This window comes from Chlorocebus sabaeus, chromosome 7 (assembly GCF_047675955.1).
Source record: "Chlorocebus sabaeus isolate Y175 chromosome 7, mChlSab1.0.hap1, whole genome shotgun sequence".
Lineage (NCBI taxonomy): Eukaryota > Metazoa > Chordata > Mammalia > Primates > Cercopithecidae > Chlorocebus > Chlorocebus sabaeus.
The window spans coordinates 72928954-72951503 of NC_132910.1; the positions used below are offsets into that span (position 1 = coordinate 72928954).

The following is a 22550-nucleotide window of genomic DNA, read 5'->3' on the forward strand; positions in this document are numbered from 1 at the left end:
GGATTGTAGAAGTGAGCCACCATGTCTGGCCCTGATCAAAACATTTTTGAAACTCTTCCGCTGTGGCCCCTTGGGGCATATTTGAATCTCTGTCTTTAAATAAATTGTTTTGGAGAAAAAACCCCTCATTTGGATATAAAACACATAAGGTGATGACCCTATTGGTGATGGCTACATGTTTGTTGAAGTTGGATGTGATCATTTTTTTAAAAAATGCAAAGTCATGGCACTAAGTCTTATTAATAGGAATAACTAGCTAAGTTCAGTAACTAGAAAAAAATGAAACATTTTTTGTCTTATGGACTAATTATAAAAGTAATTATTTAAAGATGTTCTAAAAATATTCTGAGTTGTGATAGCCCCATTAGAATTAGTATATTCTAAGAGTTATCACTTTGAAAGAAAATCCCTATTTAGCGGACCAAGTTCTGATTTTTTTTTTTTTTTTCCTAGTAGAAACAGGGTTTCACCATGTTAACCAGGCTGGTCTCAAACTCTTGACTTCAGGTGATCCACCCACCTCGGCTTCCCAGCGTGCTGGGATTATAGGCATGAGCCACCACACCCACCCCCAAGTTCTGTAATAGTTTTAAAGGTAAGTCTTACCTATTATAATCATGCTGCATGAAAAAAAAATCTCTAACAACTAAACAATTGTTATTATCACTCACTTGTTCACTTGTTATGAACTGAATGTTTTGTCTACCCCAGACTCATGTGTTCAAATCCTAATCCCTGATGTGATGGTGGTGATTAGGTACCACCCTTATGAATGGGATTAGTGCTCTTATAAAAGAGATCCCACAGAACTTCCTTGTCCCTTTTCTGCCATATGAGACAGAGTGAGAAGACAGTTGTCTATGAACCAGGAAGCACTTACAGCTACCTGATTTTCAACAAATGCATCAAGAACATACATTGGGGAAAGGACAGTCTCTTCAACGAATGGTGCTGGGAAAACTGGACATCCACACGCACAAGGATAAAACTAGACCTCTATCTCTCACCACATACAAAAATCATTTCAAAATAAAGTCTCAGGTGTAAGACTCAAAATGATAAAATTACTAGAAGAAAACATAGGGGAAATACTTTAGGACCCTGGTCTGGGCATGGAGTTTTCGGATAAGACCTCAAAAACACAGGCAACGAAAGCAAAAATAGGCAAATGGGATTACATCAAGCATATTTTCAAACTATGCAACTGACAAAGGGTTAATATCCAGAATATATAAGAAACTTAAACAACTCAACAGCAAAAAACAAGTAATCCAATTTAAAAATGGGCAAAAGACCTAAGGAGACATTTGTCAAAAGAAGACATACAAATGGACAACAGGCATATGAAAAAATGTTCAACATCACTAATCATCAGGGAAATGCAAATCAAAACCACAATAAGATTTCACCTCACTCTAGTTAGGATGCCTATTATCAAACAAACAAAAAATAACAAATGCTGGTATGGATGTGGAGAAAGAGAACTCATACACCATTGATAGGAATGTAAATTAGTACAGCTGTTACAGAAAAAAGTATGGAAGTTCCTTAAAAATTAAAAATAGAACTACCATATGATTCAAAAAGCCCACCACTGGGTATATATCCAAAGGAAATGAAATCAGTATATTGAAGAGATACTTAAAAAATTAAAAAGAGAACTACCATATGATCTAGCAATCCCACTACTGGGTATATACCCAAAGGAAATGAAATCAGTATGGTGAAGAGATATCTGCACTCCCATGTTTACTGCAGCACTATTCACAATAGACAAAATATGGAATCAACCTAACTGTCCATCAACAGATGAACAGATAAAGAAAGTATGGTTGTATATATACACACAGTAGAATTCTATTCAGCCACAATGACATTCTGTCTTTGTGGCAACACAGATGGACCTGGAGGACATCATGTTAAATGAAATAAGCCAGGTACAGAAAGGCAAATATCATATGATCTCACTCATACGTGACATCTTAAACAGTTTATCTCATAGAAGTAGAGAGTAGAATAGTGGCTACCAGAAGTTGGAGAGGGCAGGGGGAATGGGAGGTGGGGAGAAGTTGGTCACCAGGTACAAAGTTATAGTTGGATAGAAGAAGTAAGTTAAGGTGTTACAGGGCACAGAAGGGGGACTATAGTTAACATTGTATTGTATGTTTTAAAATAGCTAGAAGAGAGGATTTTGAATGGTCTTATCTTACCACAAAGAAATGATAAATGAACAAGGCGATGAACATGCCAAATACACTGCTTTGATCTTTACACAATGTATACATGTATTGAAATATCACACTGTATGCCATAAGTATGCATATTATAATGTGTCAGTTAAAAATAAAATTAAAAAATAAAGTTTGAGAAAAAAGGAGCCAAAAATAGAAATGGATGAAAAATTCAAACTGAATAGGGAAAAAATGGTAGATATGGAAGACAGTCAAGAAGAATTCAGTAGGCTTTAAATTGATGTCTTTGAAGAAGAAATCCAAAATAATGGAGCAGAAAAAATATTTCAAGATATTTCAATAAAATTATTCAAAAATTAAAAGAAGACCAAACGTAAATATTGAAAGGCCATAGTGTGGCCGGGTGCGGTGGCTCATTCCTGTAATCCCAGCACTTTAGGAGGCTGAGGCAGACGGATCACAAGGTCAGGAGATCGAGACTATCCTGGCTAACACAATGAAACCCCATCTGTACTAAAAAAATACAAAAATTGACGGGGCATGGTGGTGGCACCTGTAGTCCCAGCTACTTGGGAGGCTGAGGCAGGACAATCACTTGAACCTGGGAAGTGGAGGTTGCAGTGAGCTGAGATCATGCCACTGCGCTCCAGCCTGGATGATAGAGCAAGACTCCATCTAAAAAAAAAAAAAAAATACAATGGCCATAGTGTGTGCCAGGAAAAATCGATACAGATCCACCTATAGAAAAATCAATACCAAGTTGTTGGATTTAAAAGATAAAGACATTTGGGGCATTCAAACTAAAACCTCAGATCAACTATATGAGGAAAACAATCACTCTGGCCTCAAACTCTTCCACATCAACATTCCATTCCAGGAGGCTCCGCAGCAACGTCTACACATACATTAAAAATAAATTATCACCTAAGTATATTACAGGTAGTCAATATAAATACATAGAAATGGAAACTAATTTAGAACATAAACTCATTCAGAGAACATAGTTCCCATAAACTCTTCTTGAAGGAATTACAAAAAGACAAACTTAAGCTAACAAAGAGATAAATAGAAAATTATGGAAAAAAAGACTGCTGGTAAATACCGACTACATTTAACTGTGGGACGAAAACTAAACCAAATGTAGGCTATAGTCCTGAAAAGGTAGTGAAGTGGATCAGAGTATGCCACCCCAAAATATGCCATTTTGGCATAAGGATTTTGAGCCGAAGGCAACTGAAAAGTAGGAAACACAGAAAGAGCTCTCTGCCCTAACCCATCTGCCTAAAAACAAGACATACATTTCCCTTTGTGAAGGTCTTTCTCCTCTCCCCCTCTCAGATTAGGAGAAAAACAATCATTACTACTGGGGACAGAAAGTCAGCACCACGGTGGTTCTGCACAAGCAAACCTTACTAAAATAACCTGTATTTTCTATCAGTTTCTCCCACCTTCCAACAATGTACTACCTTTAGCAACCCAAACACTTTTTCCTTTGTCATATCACTTATCCACAAACTTCTTGTCCTTTGTTAAGTTGGTATATAAGCCCCAAATACTAACTACCCCTTTGAGCCACTCATCACTGAGTTTTTTTACATGTATGTGCACTGCATGCACAAATAATCCTTTTTCCCCCTCCTGTTTATCAGTCATTTATCAGTTTAATTCATAGCCCCCAGGTACTGAACCTAAAGGGATTAAGAAAATTACTATTCTTCCCCCAACAAGCACAGTTCTAATAATTTAACAAGGAGGAGCTGGGAGAGGAAGAGGGAAAATGGTGTAAACACGCATATTGATTTTCTTCATAGTTTAGAGCTGAAGGATCAAAAGATAAAATTAGAAACATATCAATCAATTAACAGAGACCTAAGTATGTTTAAAAGTATTAAGATAAACACCAAGACATATAGTATAGTCCACTTCGGCAGACACTACCATTTCTCTTCCGCAGCTTTTTGACTTGGCGCGTGGCCACTTGAAATTAGGACTTTATTTCCCAGGCTCCATTGCAGATAGGTGGTTTGTGCAACTTTACAGAAGTTTCTTATAGGAAGGAATTTTCTTCTCTATCACTTTCTAACTATATTTTGGAATGTAGAAATAACAGGCAGAGCTCCAGGAGCTTTCTTGGAACATGAGATAATGTTAGACTGAAAGCCATTCATGATGCAGTAATATGATGGAAAAAGCCTGGGTCCCTGACATTGTTAGGTACCACATTAGGAACATGAGAGAGAAATAAATTTCTATTTTCTTTTAGCCATTTAAAGGTTGGTATGTGGTGGTTTTGTGAGAACTGCACCAAATTAATTATAATTAATATAAACAATAAGGGGACTACTTTAAAATGTCACCAAATACACAAAAGAAGACCTAATAAATCAAAAAGCATCATATCCTTAGAAAAGAAAAGACAACATTATGAAACTTCAATTTGCCTTAACGCGATCAAAATAAAGACACCAGCAGACAAGCCCACCTTAAAATTCAAATAGAAAAATAAGGAAGAGGTTGGGTGCTGGTGGCTCATACCTGTAATCCCAGCATTTTGGGAGGCCAAGGAAAGTGGATCACTTGAGGTCAGGAGTTCAAGACCAGCCTGGTCAACAGGGTGAAACCCCATCTCTACTAAAAATACAAAATTAGCTGGGCGTCGTGGCAGGCACCAGTAGTCCCAGCTACTCGGGAGGCTGAGGCAGCAGAATTGCTTGAATCCAGGAGTTGGAGGCTGCAGTGAGCCGAGATTGCACTACTGCACTCCAACCTGGGCAAGAGAGGGAGACTCTGTCTCAAGAAAAGAAAAGAAAAAAAAAAGAAAGGAAAAATAATAGGAAATTCTGTAAAAAAAAAAAAAAAAAAACCCTGAAGGATGTGTATGTGTGTGTGCACATGCATATGTACACATGTGCAAGCATGCACATGTAAGTGTGTTTTGTTTGTTTGATTTTTGTCTTAAACTATAACAACTATGTTAATGTGGATTCTACAGCATGAATAGACAGATCAGTGGAACAGAATGAAAAGCCTAGAAATAGATTTATACAGGAATTTAGTAAATTATTAAGGTGGTATTTCAAATCAATAGAAAAGATAGATTATTCAACACACCCAGCTGTATAATAATCTGGAAAGACAACATATTTGGATTCCCATCCTACAGGTTAAATGAAAATATATTCTATATGAACCAAGTATTTTCAGAGTCCAAAGAAGTGAAAGAACTAAAGAAATATGAGTTAAAAATATTAAATAATCTCCTATGGGGGAAAATCTTTCCAAGTAGGACACAAAACCTGACTCCATCAACAATTTGTAAAGTTGACTATACAAAAATAAAAAAAGTTGTGGATGGGAAAAAATACTTTAAATATTAAAAAGACAAACTGGTAAAAACATTCTTAAGTCATAACACAAAGGCTGATATTGTTAAAATATGAAGAATTCCTCTTCATTGATAACAAAAAGCCCATCAAGAAAAGCAAATATATATGGAGTAATAAGTATATATGACATTAAACATTTTAGGAAGGTAAAACTCATTCATGATAAAGAAATGCAAAGCAGCACATTTTAACCTATCTGGTGAAGATAAAAACCTTTGGTAACACAGTGTTTGTCAATTAAGGAGGAAATAGGTGCTCTCAACATATTTATTGTAAGAATGTAAGTTAGTACAAGCTCCATCAGTATGATAATAGCTAAAAAATTAAAATTCAAATATATTTTAACCAGACAATTCCATGTATTTGTTCATGATTGAGATGTTATATATACAAAATGATTTACTATAGTATTGCTTGTAATAGCTAAATATTAGCAATATCCTCTATTTCCATCAATAAAATAATGATTAAATAAGTATAACCATATGATGGAATACACTGTAACTATTAAAAGTAAAACTTTAAAAAGAGACAAAGAAAGGCATTATATAATAATAAGGGGATCGACTCAGCAAGAGAATATACCAGTTGTAAATATATATGCACCCAATACCAGAGCACTCAGATAAATAAAGCAAATATTATTAAGTCTAAAGGGAGAAATACATCCTAATATAATAATAGTTGGGGACTTCAACCTCACTCTCAGCATCAGACAGATCATTTAGACAGAAAATCAACAAAAAACCATCAGATTTAAACTACACCAAGACCAATGGACCAAAAATACATTTATGGAACATTTTACCCAACAGCTGGGAGTACACTTTTTTTTGTTTGTTTCTTTTTTGAGACAGTGTCTCACACTGTCCCCTAGGCTGGAGTGCAGTTGTGCAATCATGGCCCACTGCAGCCTCAACTTCATGGACTCAAGAGATCCTCCTACCTCAGCTTCCCAAGTGTCTAGGATTACAGGCATGTGCCACTATGCCTGGCTAATTTTTTTCACTTTTGTAGAGGTGGGGTCTCACCATGTTGCTCGGGCTGGTCTCAAACTCCTGAGCTTAAGCAATCCCTCTGCCTTGGCCTCCCAAAGTGTTAGGATTACAGGTGTGAGCTACAAGACCCAACCCCAAAACATATATTCTTTTAATCAGCACGTGGTACATTCTCTAGGATTGACCGTATGTTAGGACATAAAACAAGTCTCAGGAACTTAATAAAATCAAAATTATATCAAGCATTTTATCTGACTACAATGGAATAAAATTAGACACCATAACAAAAGGCACACTTGAAACTATGCAAATACATGAAAATTAAGCAACATATTCCTGAATGACCAATGGGTCAAGGAAAAAATTAAGAATGAAATTTTAATATTCCTTGAAATTAGTGAAAATAGAAATACAACCAACAACCATGCAACACAGCAAAAACAGGAGTAAGCGCCAAGTTTATAGCAATAAATGCCAACATCCATCAAAAAACTAGAAAGATTTCAAATAAGCAATCTAATGAAGCACATAAAGGGGAAAAAAAGCATAAAAAATGCTTGAAAAAAGCATGAAAGAAAAGCATGAACAAATCAAACCCCAAATTGGTAGAAGAAATAATAAAGATTAGAGCAGAAATAAACAAAATTGAGACTAAATACAAAAAATCAACAAAACAAAGGTTTTTTTTAAAAGACAAATAAAATTGACAAACCATTAGCTAGAGTAACTTAAAAACAGAGAGGTAAGGCTCAAATAAATAAAATCAGAAAATGAAAAAGGAGACATCACAATGGATAGCACAGAAATATGAAAGATCACTAGAGACTACTATGAATAACCATATGCCAATAAATTAGAAAACCTGGGAAAATAGATAAAATCATGGACACATTCAATCTACCAAGATTGAACGAAGAAGAAATAGAAAATCTAAACAGACCAAAAACAGGTAACAAGATTAAATAAGTGCATAAAACATCTTCTAAAAAAATAATAATAAAATAAAGTCCAGGACCAAATGGTTTCACTGCTGAATTCCACTGAACCTTTAAAGAAGAATTAATACCAATTATTCTCAAACGATTCGGAAAAATTAAAGCAGAAGGAATTCTTAACTCACTTTATGAGACCAGTATAACCCCAATACCAAAATAAGCACTCAATAAAACTACAGGCCAATATCCTTGATGAACATAGATGTAAAAATCCTCAATAAAATATGAATAAATCAAATCCAAAATCATATCAAAATCCCACTTGATAAGTCAAGTGGGATTTATCCCAGAAATGCAAGGATGTTTCGGCATACAAAAACCAATAAACATCACACATCACATTAACAGAATGAAGGATAAAAACCGTATGATTATCTCAACAGATGATAAAAGCTTTTCATAAAATTCAGTATTCCTTAATGATAAAAAAACTTAATAAATTAGGTATAGAAAGAAATAATCTCAATGTAATAAAGGCATATAACAAACCCACAGCTAACATCTTACTGAACTGGGAAAAGCTGGAAGCTTTTTTAGAACTGTAACAAGAAAAGGATGCGCACTATCACCACTCTTATTCAACATAGTACCGGACGTTCTGGCCAGAACAATTAGGCAAGAGAAAGAAAGAAAGGGTATCCAAATTAGAAAGAAGGAAATCAAATTGTCCCTGTCTGCAGCCAACATGATCTCATACATTGAAAAACCTACAGACTCTACCAAATAACTTTTAGAACTAATAAACAAATTCAGTAAAGTTGCAGAATACAAAATTAACATACAAAAATCAGTCGCATTTCTATACACGAACAACAAACTATTTGAAAAAGAAAATAAAAAAGGCAATGCCATTTACAACACCCAGGAATACATTAACCAAGGAGATGAAAGACCTCTTGAAGGAAAACTACAATACACTGATGAAAGAAACTGAAGAGGATACAAACAAAGGGAAATGTACCCCATGCTCATGGATCAGAAGAATTACTACTGTTAAAATGACAATAGTGCTCAAAGCAATCTACAGATTCAATGCAACTCCTATCAAAATACCAATGACATTATTCACAGAAATAGGAGAAATATCCTAAAATTTGTAGGGAATCACAAAAGACCCCAAACAGCCAAAGCAATCCTGAGCAAAAAGAAAAAAACTGGAAGTATCACACAATCAGACCTTAAAATATATTACTAGGCTGTAGAAACCAAAACCACATGGTACTGGCAAAAAAAACAGACACATAAACCTATGGAACAGAATTAAGAACTCAGAAATTAATCCATGTATCTAGAACCAACTGAGTTTTTACAAAGATGCCAAAAACACTCATTGGGAAAAGGACAGTCTCTTCAGTAATGGATGCTGGGAAAACTGGATATCCATATGCAGAAGAATGAGACTAGACTCCCACTTCTCACCTTGTATAAAAATCAGTGCAAAATGGATCAAAGACCTAAATGTAAGACCTGAAATGATAAAACTAGTAGAAAAAAACATAGAAGAAATGCTTCAGGACATTGGTCTGGGAAAATACTTTATGAACAAGACCTCAAAAGCACAAGTAACAAAAGCAAAAATAAACATATGGAATCATACCAAACCAAAGACTTCTGCACAACAAAGGAAACAACAACAGTGAAAAGACAACCTACGAAACGGGAGAAAATATTTGCAAATTGCTCATCCAATAGGGGATTAATATCCAGAATATACAAGGAACTCAACAATCTCAACAGCAAAAAAAAAAAAAAAAAAAAAAAAATCTAATTAAAAATGGGCAACTAATCTGAACAGACATTTCTCAAAAGAATACATACAAATGGTCAACAATAGATGAAAAATGCTCAACATCACTAACCAAACCACAATGAGGTATCATCTCACTCCAGTTAGAATGGCTACAATCAAAAAGACAAAAAAAAAAAAAAAAAAAAAAAAAATGCTGGCAAGAACGCAGAGAAAGAGAACTCTAATGTTATTGGTGGGAATGTAAACTAGTACAACCACTATGTAGAACAGTATGGAGGATTTTCCAAAAACTACAAATAGAGCTACCGTATGATCCAGCAACCCCACTCCTGGGAATTTATCTAAAGGAAAAGAAATCATCCTATCAAAGAGACAACTGCACCCACGTTTTATTGCAGCACTATTCACAATATTCAAAATATGAAATCAACCTAGGTATCTAACAGATGAATGTATAAAAAATGTGGTATATATACACAATGGACTCTATAAAAAAGATTGAAATCCTGTCATTTGCAGCAACATGGATAGAACTGGAGGACATTATGTTAAGTGAAATAGCCAGGAACATAAAGTTAAGCACTGCATGTTCTACCTCATATGCGGAAGCTAAAAAAAGTTGATCTCATAGAGGTAAAATGTAGGACAGAGGATACTAGAGACTGGGAAAGGTAGGGGTAGGGGGGGATATGGAGAGATTTGTTAAAGGAAACAAAATTACCACTAGATAGGAGGAATAAGTTCCAGTGTTCTACACCAGGAATCCCCAACCCCTAGGCGAAGGACTGGCACCTGTCCGTGGCCTGTCGGGAACCAGGTTGCACAGCAGGAGGTGAGAGGCTGGCAAGCGAGCATTACCGCCTGAGCTCCACCTCCTGTCAGATCAGCAGCGGCATTAGATTCTCCTATTATTGTGAACCCTATTATGAACTACACATGTGAGGGATCTAGGTTGCGCACTCCTTATGAGAATCTAATGCCTGATGATCTGAGGTGGAACACTTTCACCCTGAAACCATCACCCCACCCCATCCGTGAAAAAACTGTCTTCCACAAAACCGGTCCCTGGTGCCAAAAAGGTTGGGAACCACTGTTCTACACTATTATAGCATGACCATAGTTAACAATGATATTTTAAGATCATACAGTTTCATATAGCTAGAAGGAGTATATTGAATGTTACCAACACAAAGAAATGATAGATGTCTGAGATGACAGATATGCTAATTACCCTGATCTGATCCCTATATATGTATCAAAACATCACTATGTAGACAATGAATATGTACAATTATTTATCAATTAAAAATAAAGTTAGACAAAATCAATAACACAAAAATAAACAAATACGTAAAATTTACAAAAATTTTCCTAAACAAAAAACTCTGAAAATTAGTGTGCTGAGTCATTTTGTGGTTTCCTGCTTCTAAAAAAATTGGATAAGGAATAGAACAATATGCAGTAATTGATGTCACCAATATATTATAAATTCCTTGATCTTCACTTTTGTGAACTTATACACATCAGAAAGTCAAAGACTTGATGATCAAAATGATCAACTAGATGAAAAACAAAGGGCTATAACTTCCCCTGAGTTGGAGAATAGTGTTCAAATGTCACATCCAGTATCAAAATGCAGAAGATATTTTAAAGTAGTACTCATGAAACAGTATAGTCAAACAAACCATTTAAAAAATGGATCACCTGAAAGAAAAACATAGAGAAAAACCAAGTTTTCCTGCTGTGGGAGAATTATTCATTCTAACATACTCTGTCTTCTACTGCTTTCTCCAGTTTAAGTTATACATTATTTGGTAATTGTAGCAACACTTTGCTTTCAATATTGTGAGAGGAACTCTTAGTTAAAAACAATGAAGGACTTGGACTCTGATTTCTAAAGTCTCCTCCAACTAACATACTATTTTCTTTTATTTTTAATTTTTTAAAAAAATTTCACAGGTGTTGAATCATTTTCTTTGTTCTAAGCTATCCTCATGGCATATCTCAAGAATATAATTCAACTCATGACACACACACAAACACACACGCAGACATATATGGAATCACATACAGATCAAGAGATACGTCTAATGAATGCTTACCTGATAACGTGTTGGCTGATTGAGAATGCTGTTAAAACTGTGTGATTCAAAAACTCTTGAGTTAGACTGAGTGAAGAGGTTTAACTAGGAAAAAATACAATTAACCTAGTAAATTAGAATACATTCATTTGGAATAAAAAATATAATCCATTTATTCTCCTTGATAACATTTCTGGAGCCAACATTCCCAAGAAACATTTTGTGGAAGTTGAGCTTTGTAAGTGATGTAATATATTCCCAAAGGTTAAAATTACTGTGAGCAATATGCTCACATTTATCAAAATGTTGGCACAATGTACTACTGTAATAGAACTATTTAATTGAAATTATATGTTAAAAATTGGCTCGTAAGAAACATAATTTTTCCTCGGGACCTTGCATACTTTATCAAAATGTACTCAAGGCATCTAGAAGACCAAGTTCCATAGAAGTTCGATCTGTTCCTGAGTCTAAGTTCCTCTCCTAGACTTGAATAGAAACACATTGCAGGTTCAGATGGCACCATTTGGTATTTTGCAGCCCTAAAATATTAGCCAAAATAACCCATCTTCCAAAGTATCTTGGCCTTATACTGAGTCAGGTTCACAATTTTGGAGAGAATTGGGCTAAAGAATTTTGGTTTCCTTTTCTTTTCTCTCTTTTTAAGGTTTAGCTTTTGAGTGGGTAGGAACAGGAAACAAGAGGAACCCACAGGTACTACCTACTCTGCACATATATCAGCAGGTCTTCTTATCTGTGGACAAGCTCTGCCACTGTAAGGTGTGATTCCAAGATGTGGCCCTCTAGACGAAGAGATGATTCACCTCACCACCTAACTTCCCACCATTGTAACTCAGGAAGGTGTGGGATGCTAAGGGAGAAGGAAGTAGCGCTGATAGGAAAGGACCTTTCTTTGCTCTCTTACAATTGTGCCTGGCGAAAACCTTAGCTAACAAAGTTAATTCTCCAATCAGCCACTGGAGGCCAGTATCTGATTGCTGACTGAGGTAAGCTGTCTAGGTTAGCTGGAAAGATTTCTCGAGGCTCCTTCCTCTCTTCTAAAAAAGAGAAATAGAAAAATATAATTTCTCCAAATTTCTGCTACATTCAATACATGAAGATTATCTATGAATATGAGTAATATTAAAGAGATGTAAACGTCTGTATGCAAAATTTAAAAAATAAAATCAAAAATTTATTTGTTTATTTATTGTGGCAGTTTTTAACCAGATATGGGAAGAGTGGAAAGTCAAGGAGCAAGCCTCCTGAGAGATCAGTGTCCAACTTTCTATTTCCAGCATCTTCTCTGAGAAAGGCTATTCTTTCCTGTCAATGGTACCATACAGGCAGGAGAGGACAGCCTAAATGCAACGCTTCCTTCCCGTTCCTGTGAACAGGCTGTGTTTTCTTTACAGGGGTCTAGGTAGCCACAAGCCTACTGTGTGTGCTCCTCTCAACCTAACGTTTAGTATTTCCCCTTCTACATTATGATAATATCAGGAATGAAGTCAGTGAGACCTGTTGCCTAGAAAAAGAAAATTCAAGGTATGTTCTGTGAAGTGCAAGGGTTGTGACCTCCCACATTTGAGAGACTTCTTTTTTGCAATAAAGTCTCAGTTAATAAATCCCCAGAAAAACAAAGACCCCTCAAAGCAAAGTCAATTTCAGTAGCAGCAGGAGCTGCCCAGGGTGACAACTAGAGCCCGACTCCTTTAAGAGACCAGTTACCTCACAGCTGAAGGTACAGCTTGCTGAGAGGAAGTGGGCCGGTAACCAAGGGTGGACTCAGGTGCTGAGCATGAGGCATCCAGGTGCCGCAGAGAGAGCTAGGCATCTGATGCTAAAATACTTGAATTCTTCACCTACCCCACACTGGTCAGTTTATGTGACCTCGCATAAGCAAGTTATCTGAATAGCTTCAATTGTCTTATCTATAAAATGGGAATAATGATAATACCTACCTCACAGCGTTGCATGAGGTTCAAATGTACAGCAAAGCACTTTGTAAACTGTGAATGAGGAAGGGCACTGATATTTGTTGAGGCTGGAACTTTGTAGATCTCATATAATCCTCACAACAACTCTACAGAGTTAGACAATTGTCTACAATTGGTGGACAATTAAGGCTCAGAGTTGTGAAGTGATTTATCCATGTTCCTTGCTAATAAGCCACAAGTGCCACAATTCAAATCCAGGTCTAATGCCGAAGCTCTCTTCTTTGTGTTATACTGCTTCTCACTGCATACATGAGGTATTATTTTAAATTATGGGCTGTCACAACCAATTGCTGACTTGTAACCCAATAGCCTTAAAAGCCCATATCCAGGTCAAACAAAAAAAGATTTAAAAGGTCACTTTCTTAAAGAATGCAATTCTTGAAGATTCAAAACAATTTTAAAAAGCAATAAATCAAATTGCACTAATCTTAACTTTTTCTCCCAGTTTCAACTGAGAAAAAATATCTACCTTCACTCAGGAAGGCATATGCTTTATGGAGATAACATTGATATCTTGTGGGCTTTTAGGATGTTATAGCTACAGACCATTTTCACAATTTTAGAAAAAGTTATACTTCATAACTTTGTTCCTGTCTGCCTCATTCCCTATTATTTAGGTTCACTCACATCCTTCTATCTATACCAATTCTATCTCTGAAAGTTAGTTCATGATAACAAAGTACCATCATGAAAATTATCTTCTTTGTTAAAATTAAACTATGACTCAACTGGGATAACTCAAGGGTTTCTTGCTTATTTATAAAATGAGTACTTATGATTATTTGAGGATGCTCTTGGGCCTGTATCTATTTTATGGCACTAATGGAAAAAAGATTATTTAGCCAAATAAAAAGTTTCTACAAAAAAGGAGAATATGGTGGTGGTGAACTATACATACACCAAGAGGAAGGCTGGAAGTTTAAACTATGTAACTTCAGAATAACAGTTGAGAAGCACAGAACACACAAAAACAAAGTGTTTTCTAACAGTAACTTTTCTGGTTACTTTTAACAAGTTAAAGGCTTTTTTGTTTGTTTACAATCTGGTAGTTTATATGATGTTCTGATCAAAACAGGGCCTTGACTCAGTGACTTCTTGAAACATCATGAAAATATTTAGTATTAGTCTGTGAAAGACTGTGGACTAGACAGTTACTTTTGACATCTTCTAAGTTCACACATAAAAATTATTGAACAAACATCAAAAGACAAGAAGAAAAAGAGACAGAACATTTATTTTAAGGTCTTGGTAAGTTTTCGATACCTACCCTGGACTTTGAGTTACCCATTCCCATTTCTATATCCTTCTGAAGCCTTCTCCTTCTGCATTTGGGGAAGTTAACGATTCGCATGATGAAATAAACAAACGATTTTGGACTAGGAACTAGACTGAAGGGTGGAGGTAATGTTTTTCCATCATCAAAATAGGATAACCAAAGTTTTGAACGAGCAAACTTCCATTCTACATCACTGTCATCCTGTGTCACAAAATAGAAAAAAACCTAATTTTAAAAGCTAAATATTCTAGTAACTGATGCTAATAGGTTTTTTACAATGAATCTAAGTTATGTTTTTGACATGGGTAACTTATACACATTTATCTACATATATTCTATAGACCTACATAATAATCTCATTTTTCAAATAAAAGATTCTCATTCTCTTTCATATGCCTCTACCTGTACCCACTGAAATTTAACCAGAACTTCCTGTCTACCATCCAAAAACAAGGCAAAAAAGACAAGAAAAATAGAGTGCCAAGGAAGGATAAAAAGATTAATTCCTCCCTCTGTCCCCCACCCAGTCAATTCTGCATGTTTGACAATAGTTGCCTATTTCCCATCCTCCTTCCTCACCTATACCTATCCAAGCCAGGTTGTAGACACAGCATATTATATTTCAAGGGCAAGGGGAAAAAATGATTCTCAGATGAATTGCTTTTTGGCATTTCTGTGTTTACCATATGTCCCCAAATGTCACATAAGCCCCTGAGTAGCCTGATCTTGTCTTACATTTCCTTTCATTCTCTGTGCTGCCCGCGGTGATGGAGATAACCACCCTAACTGATAGGAGAAATGAAGGGAAGGGGGTTCGTACTAGGAGGAAGCTGCCTCTCTCAGTTCACACAGCCTAGAAGGCCATTAGAACCAAAACTTCTACTTTGAGGACACTATATATTATGAGTTTCTAAAACATACATAGAGATTTGGTGGAGTTAACAAACCACAAAGCACTAAAAAGACACTGAACACTAAAGTGAAGGACATAAGAAAACATATATACAACAGTGAAGAGAGGTACCAAACCCAGCCCAATCCAAAACCAAGAATCAAGAGATTTCTAGAATACTCAAAATTTTGACTCGATAAAGAACACCATTAGTGTTTGCCAAACATCTGGTCATTCTACCAGGTAGAATGGTGGGCTGGCTAATTGAAAAGAGAGTAATTTCCTTAGGGCCAATACTTCTTCTAGCCACTTATTTCAAAACTTCTGAAGTATACCCTGAGAGAAGGCAGAGCAGCAATAAATTCATGGGGAACCCTGCTGTGCACCTAGAAGACACCAGAATGTGGATAGCTATCTATCCAGGTAGAAAACACAGGGAAAGGCCCAGGCTCTGTGTGGATATAAGCCTCTTTGTTACATGAGCTGGAGCTCAGCCATAGGGTACAGAAGCAGATGTATACTATCAGAATAGGATGACAAGGATAGACACAGATAGAAAACAGATTTACCTCAATTTCTTGATATGAGCTATTAATCATAGCAATTAGCATGTTGAGTAAAACGACCACCATAGTTACGTTGTATATTCCATAAAGAACGTATCCAATATTTTCTATGAATTTGTGATCATATTTGAGCACAACAGAAGTCACTTCAGACAACCCAAATATTGACCAGAATAAAGTCTTGAAACTTTCTTCTACACTGTTGAAAAAATAAGGTAAAAAGTAAGTAAGTTAACAGTTTTCAATATCTAAGAGTGAAAAGTAAAAAACAAGTTAGGGTCTAATTACTGTACAGATGTAAAATGCCACCATAATATACTCCAAGAGTATAACCACTTTGTTATGACATTTCATAGAAAAATTATTCTCTCATGTTTTCAGGAACTGGTGATTAAATGGTGCCAGTGCCTAGCTTTTCTGAAGTTATCATCAAGTGAAAATTCTCTGAACTCCACAGGAGAAAGCTGAAGTCAAGTCACAATAACCATTCCTTTCTCCTACAAAAAGGGGAATTTGCTGTTTGATTTTGTACGTGATTTAGAAATTTAAATCAGGTTTTCTGTAGTAGAACAGGGTTGGGATTAAAATTATATAACCAATTTTTAAAAAGTATGTAAAAACATATTCCTTGCAGCATTATTTGCAGTAGGGAAGAACGAAAGTAATCTAAATATCCATCAATAGGGGACAGGCTAAATAATTCTGGTATAACCATATGATGGAATGCTATGCAGCCACGGTGGGAAAATGAGACAGATCAAGCTTTGCGTGTTTATATAAAATTATATCAAAGATATACTAAATGAAAAAATAAGATATAGCAAGTGTGAAATATTCTATCATTTAAATAAAAAAGAAGGGCACACAAATACTTATATTCTTTTTTATATAAAAAAAATCTCTGAAAATATTCAAAAGAAACCATTGCCTCTGGGAACTAAGGAGAAGTAAGAGACTGTGCCAAGGGTAGGGAGAAGGACAGGCATTTCCCTGTAGATGCCTCTCTATTTAAATTTTTTATCACAGGAATATATTACCTACCTAGAAATACTTAACTGGAAATGAAGAGGAGGCAACAGAATGAAAGACTCCTGTTCTTTTCCCTTAATTTATATAATGTACTTCCTGATTCTTCCACCACAACAATTAGCACTTAGACCCTCACCAGACTAATTACCTACTTTTGTCCCTTAATTAAATGATATTTGGCAACATGTATTTGGGTGGTTTTGTCACAGAACCAAATTGTAATCACTGGTGAACTAAATTAACAATAATTAAAGATTTATACACATAAAATTCCATTACACCTTCAAAAGTAAGTCTTTTTCTTTCTCAGAGAAAGATTTGTGAAAAAGTACGTTTTAAGTTTGTTATAACATATCCTAAATAACAATGAATTTTATAGATTTGTAGGTTTTAGTACTAGTTTATTCATTCACTCATAAAACAAATATTAACACAGCATGTATTATGTTCTAGAAATTCTGCTACACCTTGAGGATGGAGGGTTGAATAGAACTCTATTCCTGTACAGTTACTCTCTATTACGAAACATTTGGCTGTGTGATGTTATGGTATAGATGCTGACAGGAGAGTAAGAAAAACTATAACCTTTTTGTTCCTGCCATTTATTTGACTGTATCACAAAATTCTCCTGCACCTTCCTATTGCTCCTTTGCAAACCTTGCTGCCCCTAGCTTCTCTTCAAATCTATATGGAGTGCATGTGTGGGAAGAGGGGGATAGTAAAAAAAGAAAGGACACTGGCAGTTCTGAGCTCCTACTGTGGGCAAGAGGCTTTATATAACTCACCTTACATAATTGTCACAACGACCTTATTTAAACTTTATTGTGCTTATTTTAAAAATAAGGAAACTGACACTGAGAAATGTTCAGGAACTTAACCAAAAGCCACAGCTAGAAAACAGCAGAGATCGCATTCAAATCCAGGTCTGTATGATTTTCAGCCTATGTCCTTTCTATTACATTGTATGGTCACATCCCTAGACAAAACAGTGAAGAAAATAGAATGTATAAAATGAGTTACCATAGAGTTAAAAGGAAAATAGGGGCAGGGGTCACACTGTGTGCAAGATCTCTTTGTCATTTCCCTGCTGGGTTCAAAACAGGTTTTTTCTTCATTACAATAAAGCAAGTTTCAAATCTCTTTCACCTCCAAGACCTGTTCTATATTAACTATTAAAAAATTCATTTTAGAACAATTGAGATGTCTTCAAGGGCTTGATATTCTACTGTGATCTACAGAGTACTTACTGAGTGTATAGTTTGTTTCCAGTAGTGGCATTATTGGGAACAAAGGGAGAGCAGGGAGGGTTTATGACCTCCCCACCTGGAAGAACTGCAGTACACAGCAGGGACCCTATGTCCATGACAACCAAACACCACCGGGTGAGAACAGATCTCACAATCTGGGTGTCTCCATGCTGAAAGAACTTAAAGGGAAAATGACTAAGGAAACTTGATCAAAGAAGACTTCATGGAAGAGGTGAGTCTCCAGTGCAGAAACCAGTATGGCCAAAGGAAGAAACTGGTATTACCATGATAGTGGGCTATAAAATGTTTAGCTATAATTTCCTCTTACTCGACTCCCTGTACTGATCAATGAATACATTAAAATAAAAGCTGATGCTTCCTTTTTGAAAGAAGAGTACTGGCTATAAAATGATAAAACTAATTTTAATGTTATATATAATGCAAGAGACACCCGGTATTATAAATCTGTTATCCTGTTTTCTTAATATAGCCAGTTTTGTCTAGGGTTTTTCCAAATTCTGACCCATTCTGTGGTCAAACTTTCACTAAGCTCACAGATGAGCCTTCAGAGCAATGTAATCACGCACAAGCACTAACTGTTTTTGATGGATTATTTTCTGTGCTTAAAAACATCTTTATTACAATCAGAGAAATTTTTCCTTTGTTTTCTGTAGATTGGTTAGAATTTCTCTTTCCTTTATAAAAAGATGTTTTACTTACGTGGTAAAAGCAGCATTTACTTTAGCCCCAAGGTAGTAAGAATAAAGTATGAACATGCCAATCATAAAGGCAAAAAACACCATAATAAAGAGGACCATGAACTTGAATATGTCCTTTACAGTCCTTCCAAGAGAGATCTGCAGGGGGCCAAAGCTCTCATTTGCAGGGAGGATGTACGCAATCCGAGAGAAGCTGAGTACAACAGCTATGGCATAAAGGCCTTCAGATATAATCTGAGGGTCAGAAGGGAGCCATTTATCTCTAGCTAGAAAAAAAGAGAGAAAGAGATTAAAAATGGAGCTTTCTATTCATTGTCAACTATGCAAAGCAAATACCTTAAATAGGATCTATCTTGTAGGTAGGTGGTTACCATCTCAGTTGAAACTACTCTAGATTTAACTAACTGTCCAGGGATTATTTTCATCTTCAACCAGAAACATAAACTCTATATTACTTTCGATGGAGGGTACACTATTATAAAGATACTAAGCTGACTTCACATTGAGCAGAAATAGAATAAAACACAAAACATGAAGAGGTTAAAACACTTCGTTAGACACAGACTGTTTCCAGGATGACAAAACAACTGACTTGACTGATTTGTCCCTTCAGTCATTACATTTACTGACCAGTTATTTTGTCATCCTATAGGCACAGCTGGAGTGTAACTTCTTTTCCATATTTTGTGGGAAAATTAGTTCATCCAACAGTTTATGCAAATAAAATATTTCGAGGAGTGAGAATGTCACTGAATCACAATGGTGCTGACAATATGATATCTCAGCAATATAACTTGTCCCTGAAAAATGTAAAATGCCACTGAAGTGAAAGAATTTTGGATACAGATTCAGAATGAGGACCCCTAAAAACCCTTTCAAGGTCACTTATTAAGTCTGCAGCAGACCTGTCAGGTCAATGAAATATTATGTGCTTAATTTTGTGCAAACTGAGTCACCCCCAAAAGAATGGATGTATTGCAGACATCTGCAATAACAACAAAACTTAACATTTATTGATCAGTTCAGCCACTGTGGAAAGCACTTTGAAGATTTCTCAAAGAACTTAAAACAGAACTACCATTCAACCCAGCTGACATAAACAGAGCAGCAATGAAACTGGAAACTACTAGAGGGAGGAGGAAAGGGTTGAAAAACATCTATTACGTATATGCTCAGTACCAGGGTAATGAGGCCATTCCTAGCCCCAAACCTCAGAATCATGCAATATACTCAGGTAACAAACCTGCACAGGTACCCTTTGAATATAAAATAAAGGTTTAAAAAATTAACATTTCTTGACTATTTAATATGTGTCAAACACTGCTTTCAATGATCCTATGGATTTGATATTATTATCTTCTTTTAGAGATGCAGAAACCAGACTTAGAAAGGTTAAAAACTTGATCAAAACAATACATATAGAAGATAGGGAGGCCTGAATCCATCCCTTCCAGACAACAGCCACTAAATATACACGAATAAATTTAAAGAAATAGGTTATGAAATAAAATGCAATCTAAAATTAATTATTTAATTACAAATGGTGATCATTTGCTCATTTGAACAAGTCTCCTTAGTATATAAAAATCTTTGCTTTCTGAGAATAACAGAGGTGCTTATTTACATCTTACATTTTGGAGCAGAAGTCCAGCCTTCAATAACGTTTACATGCTACTTGTACTCATCACAATGTGCCCTAATTACACCCAAAAAAATTATTCTTCACAACCAGATCACAGTTAAACTCTGCGCCTGAGTTCCCCTACCTGTAAGATGAAGATTAGACAGCACTTTCTAAAGTCTTTTCCAGATTTCAGATTTTACAACTATATACAAATTCGCTAACTGTGGCTCCTCAATTTGGCCTCAAGAGAAGGGAAGCTAACATTACTTACCATTGGTTTGTACGGGGCAAGGAAGGCATCAATGTTCTTTCACACTGGGTGTCAGCTGAGGTCTCATTGCTCTTCATAATATAGAGATATTTGACATGAACCCCATTCCATGACATGTAAGCAGGACAACATCTTCCCCCAACATTTCTGCTGGTTCTCCAGAGCTTACATTCTCATGGTCACTTTAGGACCTACTTCCTGCCTCTGTTGAATTACTGTTCACTTTGCCTGCAGAGCAGTTTGGCAACTTTTATTATCTATCTCCTGCTCTCAGGGACTTATCTTTCACATCAAGCAGTTTATCAAACTATTCTTTCCCTAATTAAGACAGTCTCCCAATAGTAATTATCTTATAGGCTTAAAGGTAATTTTCTTCCACCTTGTAACGTTGTCTTTTTATAGCTATGAAAACTGAGGCACAGTGAAGCAAGTTAACTTGAACAAGTTTACACAGTAAAGGGGATCAGAGCCTTGAAATGAATCCAGTTTTGTAGGTTCCAAAGTTCATGCTTTCTCCACTGTCCATAAATACTCAATATACCTCTTATACTAAACATACTCTAATTGGCATTTCCTTCCAAAATGTGGTTCCAATACCTTTCCTGAAACATAAGGAGACACTGAAGCTAATAACTTACCGTAAGTGAAATACTGTATCTCTGGTGGGAGTGTCACTTCACTGAGGTCGCTCTCTTGGACATAACTGTCCACATACTGTTGTGCCTTTGTTGCCTGAAGGAAAGCTAGGAATCTGGCTGTGAAAGCAGCAATGAAGATGGAGAGCATCCCAAAGTCCAGCACATTCCACAACTGCAAAATGTATTCCCTAGGTCCTTCCAGCCAGAGCTCTTTACACTCAGACCACATCATTCCTGTCACAACAAATACAGAAGGTGCAGGTCAGATTTTACAGGCTAGACCAAGAAGCCATTACTGTGTCCACCATCAGGCCACAGGTATCTCTAAAATACCCTACACATCAAGCACAGTACTAGGCATCACAAAGCATTGACTGACTGACTGTATGGTCACTGAGGCCTGGTGCAGAGTTAAATGGAAGAAGCTCCTGCTAAGAAACTAATTCACCCCACAACACTAGAATTTGGAGAAGCAGTCTACCTGTGGCACCAGAAACGTCTCTATTCATGTAGAGGAGGTAGTGGAGGGGGGTGAGGAGAAGAAAGAAGGAAAGAAAATAAGCAAGGAATGTTCTTCAAGTTGTCCTATAAGATTTTGGGGAAGAAAATATGTTCTATATAATCACAATGGTTAGTTATCAAACTGTAGTGATTATTGGAGAAATAAGTCCCCAAGATTTTTAACAAGAAGAACGGTTTACCAATAATACTCATATCACATTCTTATCCCCTCTTCTCATTTCCATGTCATGCTAAAAAGTGAGCAACATTATTTGAAAAAGACGAAACCCTTAAGTGAGAAGCCCTAGGACATTCTGAAGAAACTGAAAGCAGAAAATGCCATTCTGGGACAAGAGGACAAAATAGTACAACTTAACAACTTAACAAA

General features: G+C 36.0%; 1 protein-coding gene across 7 annotated transcripts in view; it reads right to left on the reverse strand.

Moving 5' to 3' along the window:
- The window catches only part of TRPC3 (transient receptor potential cation channel subfamily C member 3), a 74461-nt gene that overhangs the window by 11428 nt on the left and 40483 nt on the right, over window positions 1-22550 (reverse strand). For 4 of the 7 annotated variants that reach the window (XM_073017610.1, XM_037991522.2, XM_037991513.2 and 1 more), the window contains 6 exons: window positions 21662-21895; window positions 19130-19394; window positions 16137-16332; window positions 14667-14876; window positions 13364-13411; window positions 11424-11507 (listed from right to left, as the gene is read on the reverse strand). In XM_073017610.1, the coding sequence (XP_072873711.1) occupies window positions 11424-11507; window positions 13364-13411; window positions 14667-14876; window positions 16137-16332; window positions 19130-19394; window positions 21662-21895 (1037 nt within the window). The remainder of the gene's footprint in view (window positions 1-11423; window positions 11508-13363; window positions 13412-14666; window positions 14877-16136; window positions 16333-19129; window positions 19395-21661; window positions 21896-22550) is intronic. The other 3 variants (XM_073017611.1, XM_007999702.3, XM_007999701.3) reach the window with 1 other exon arrangement.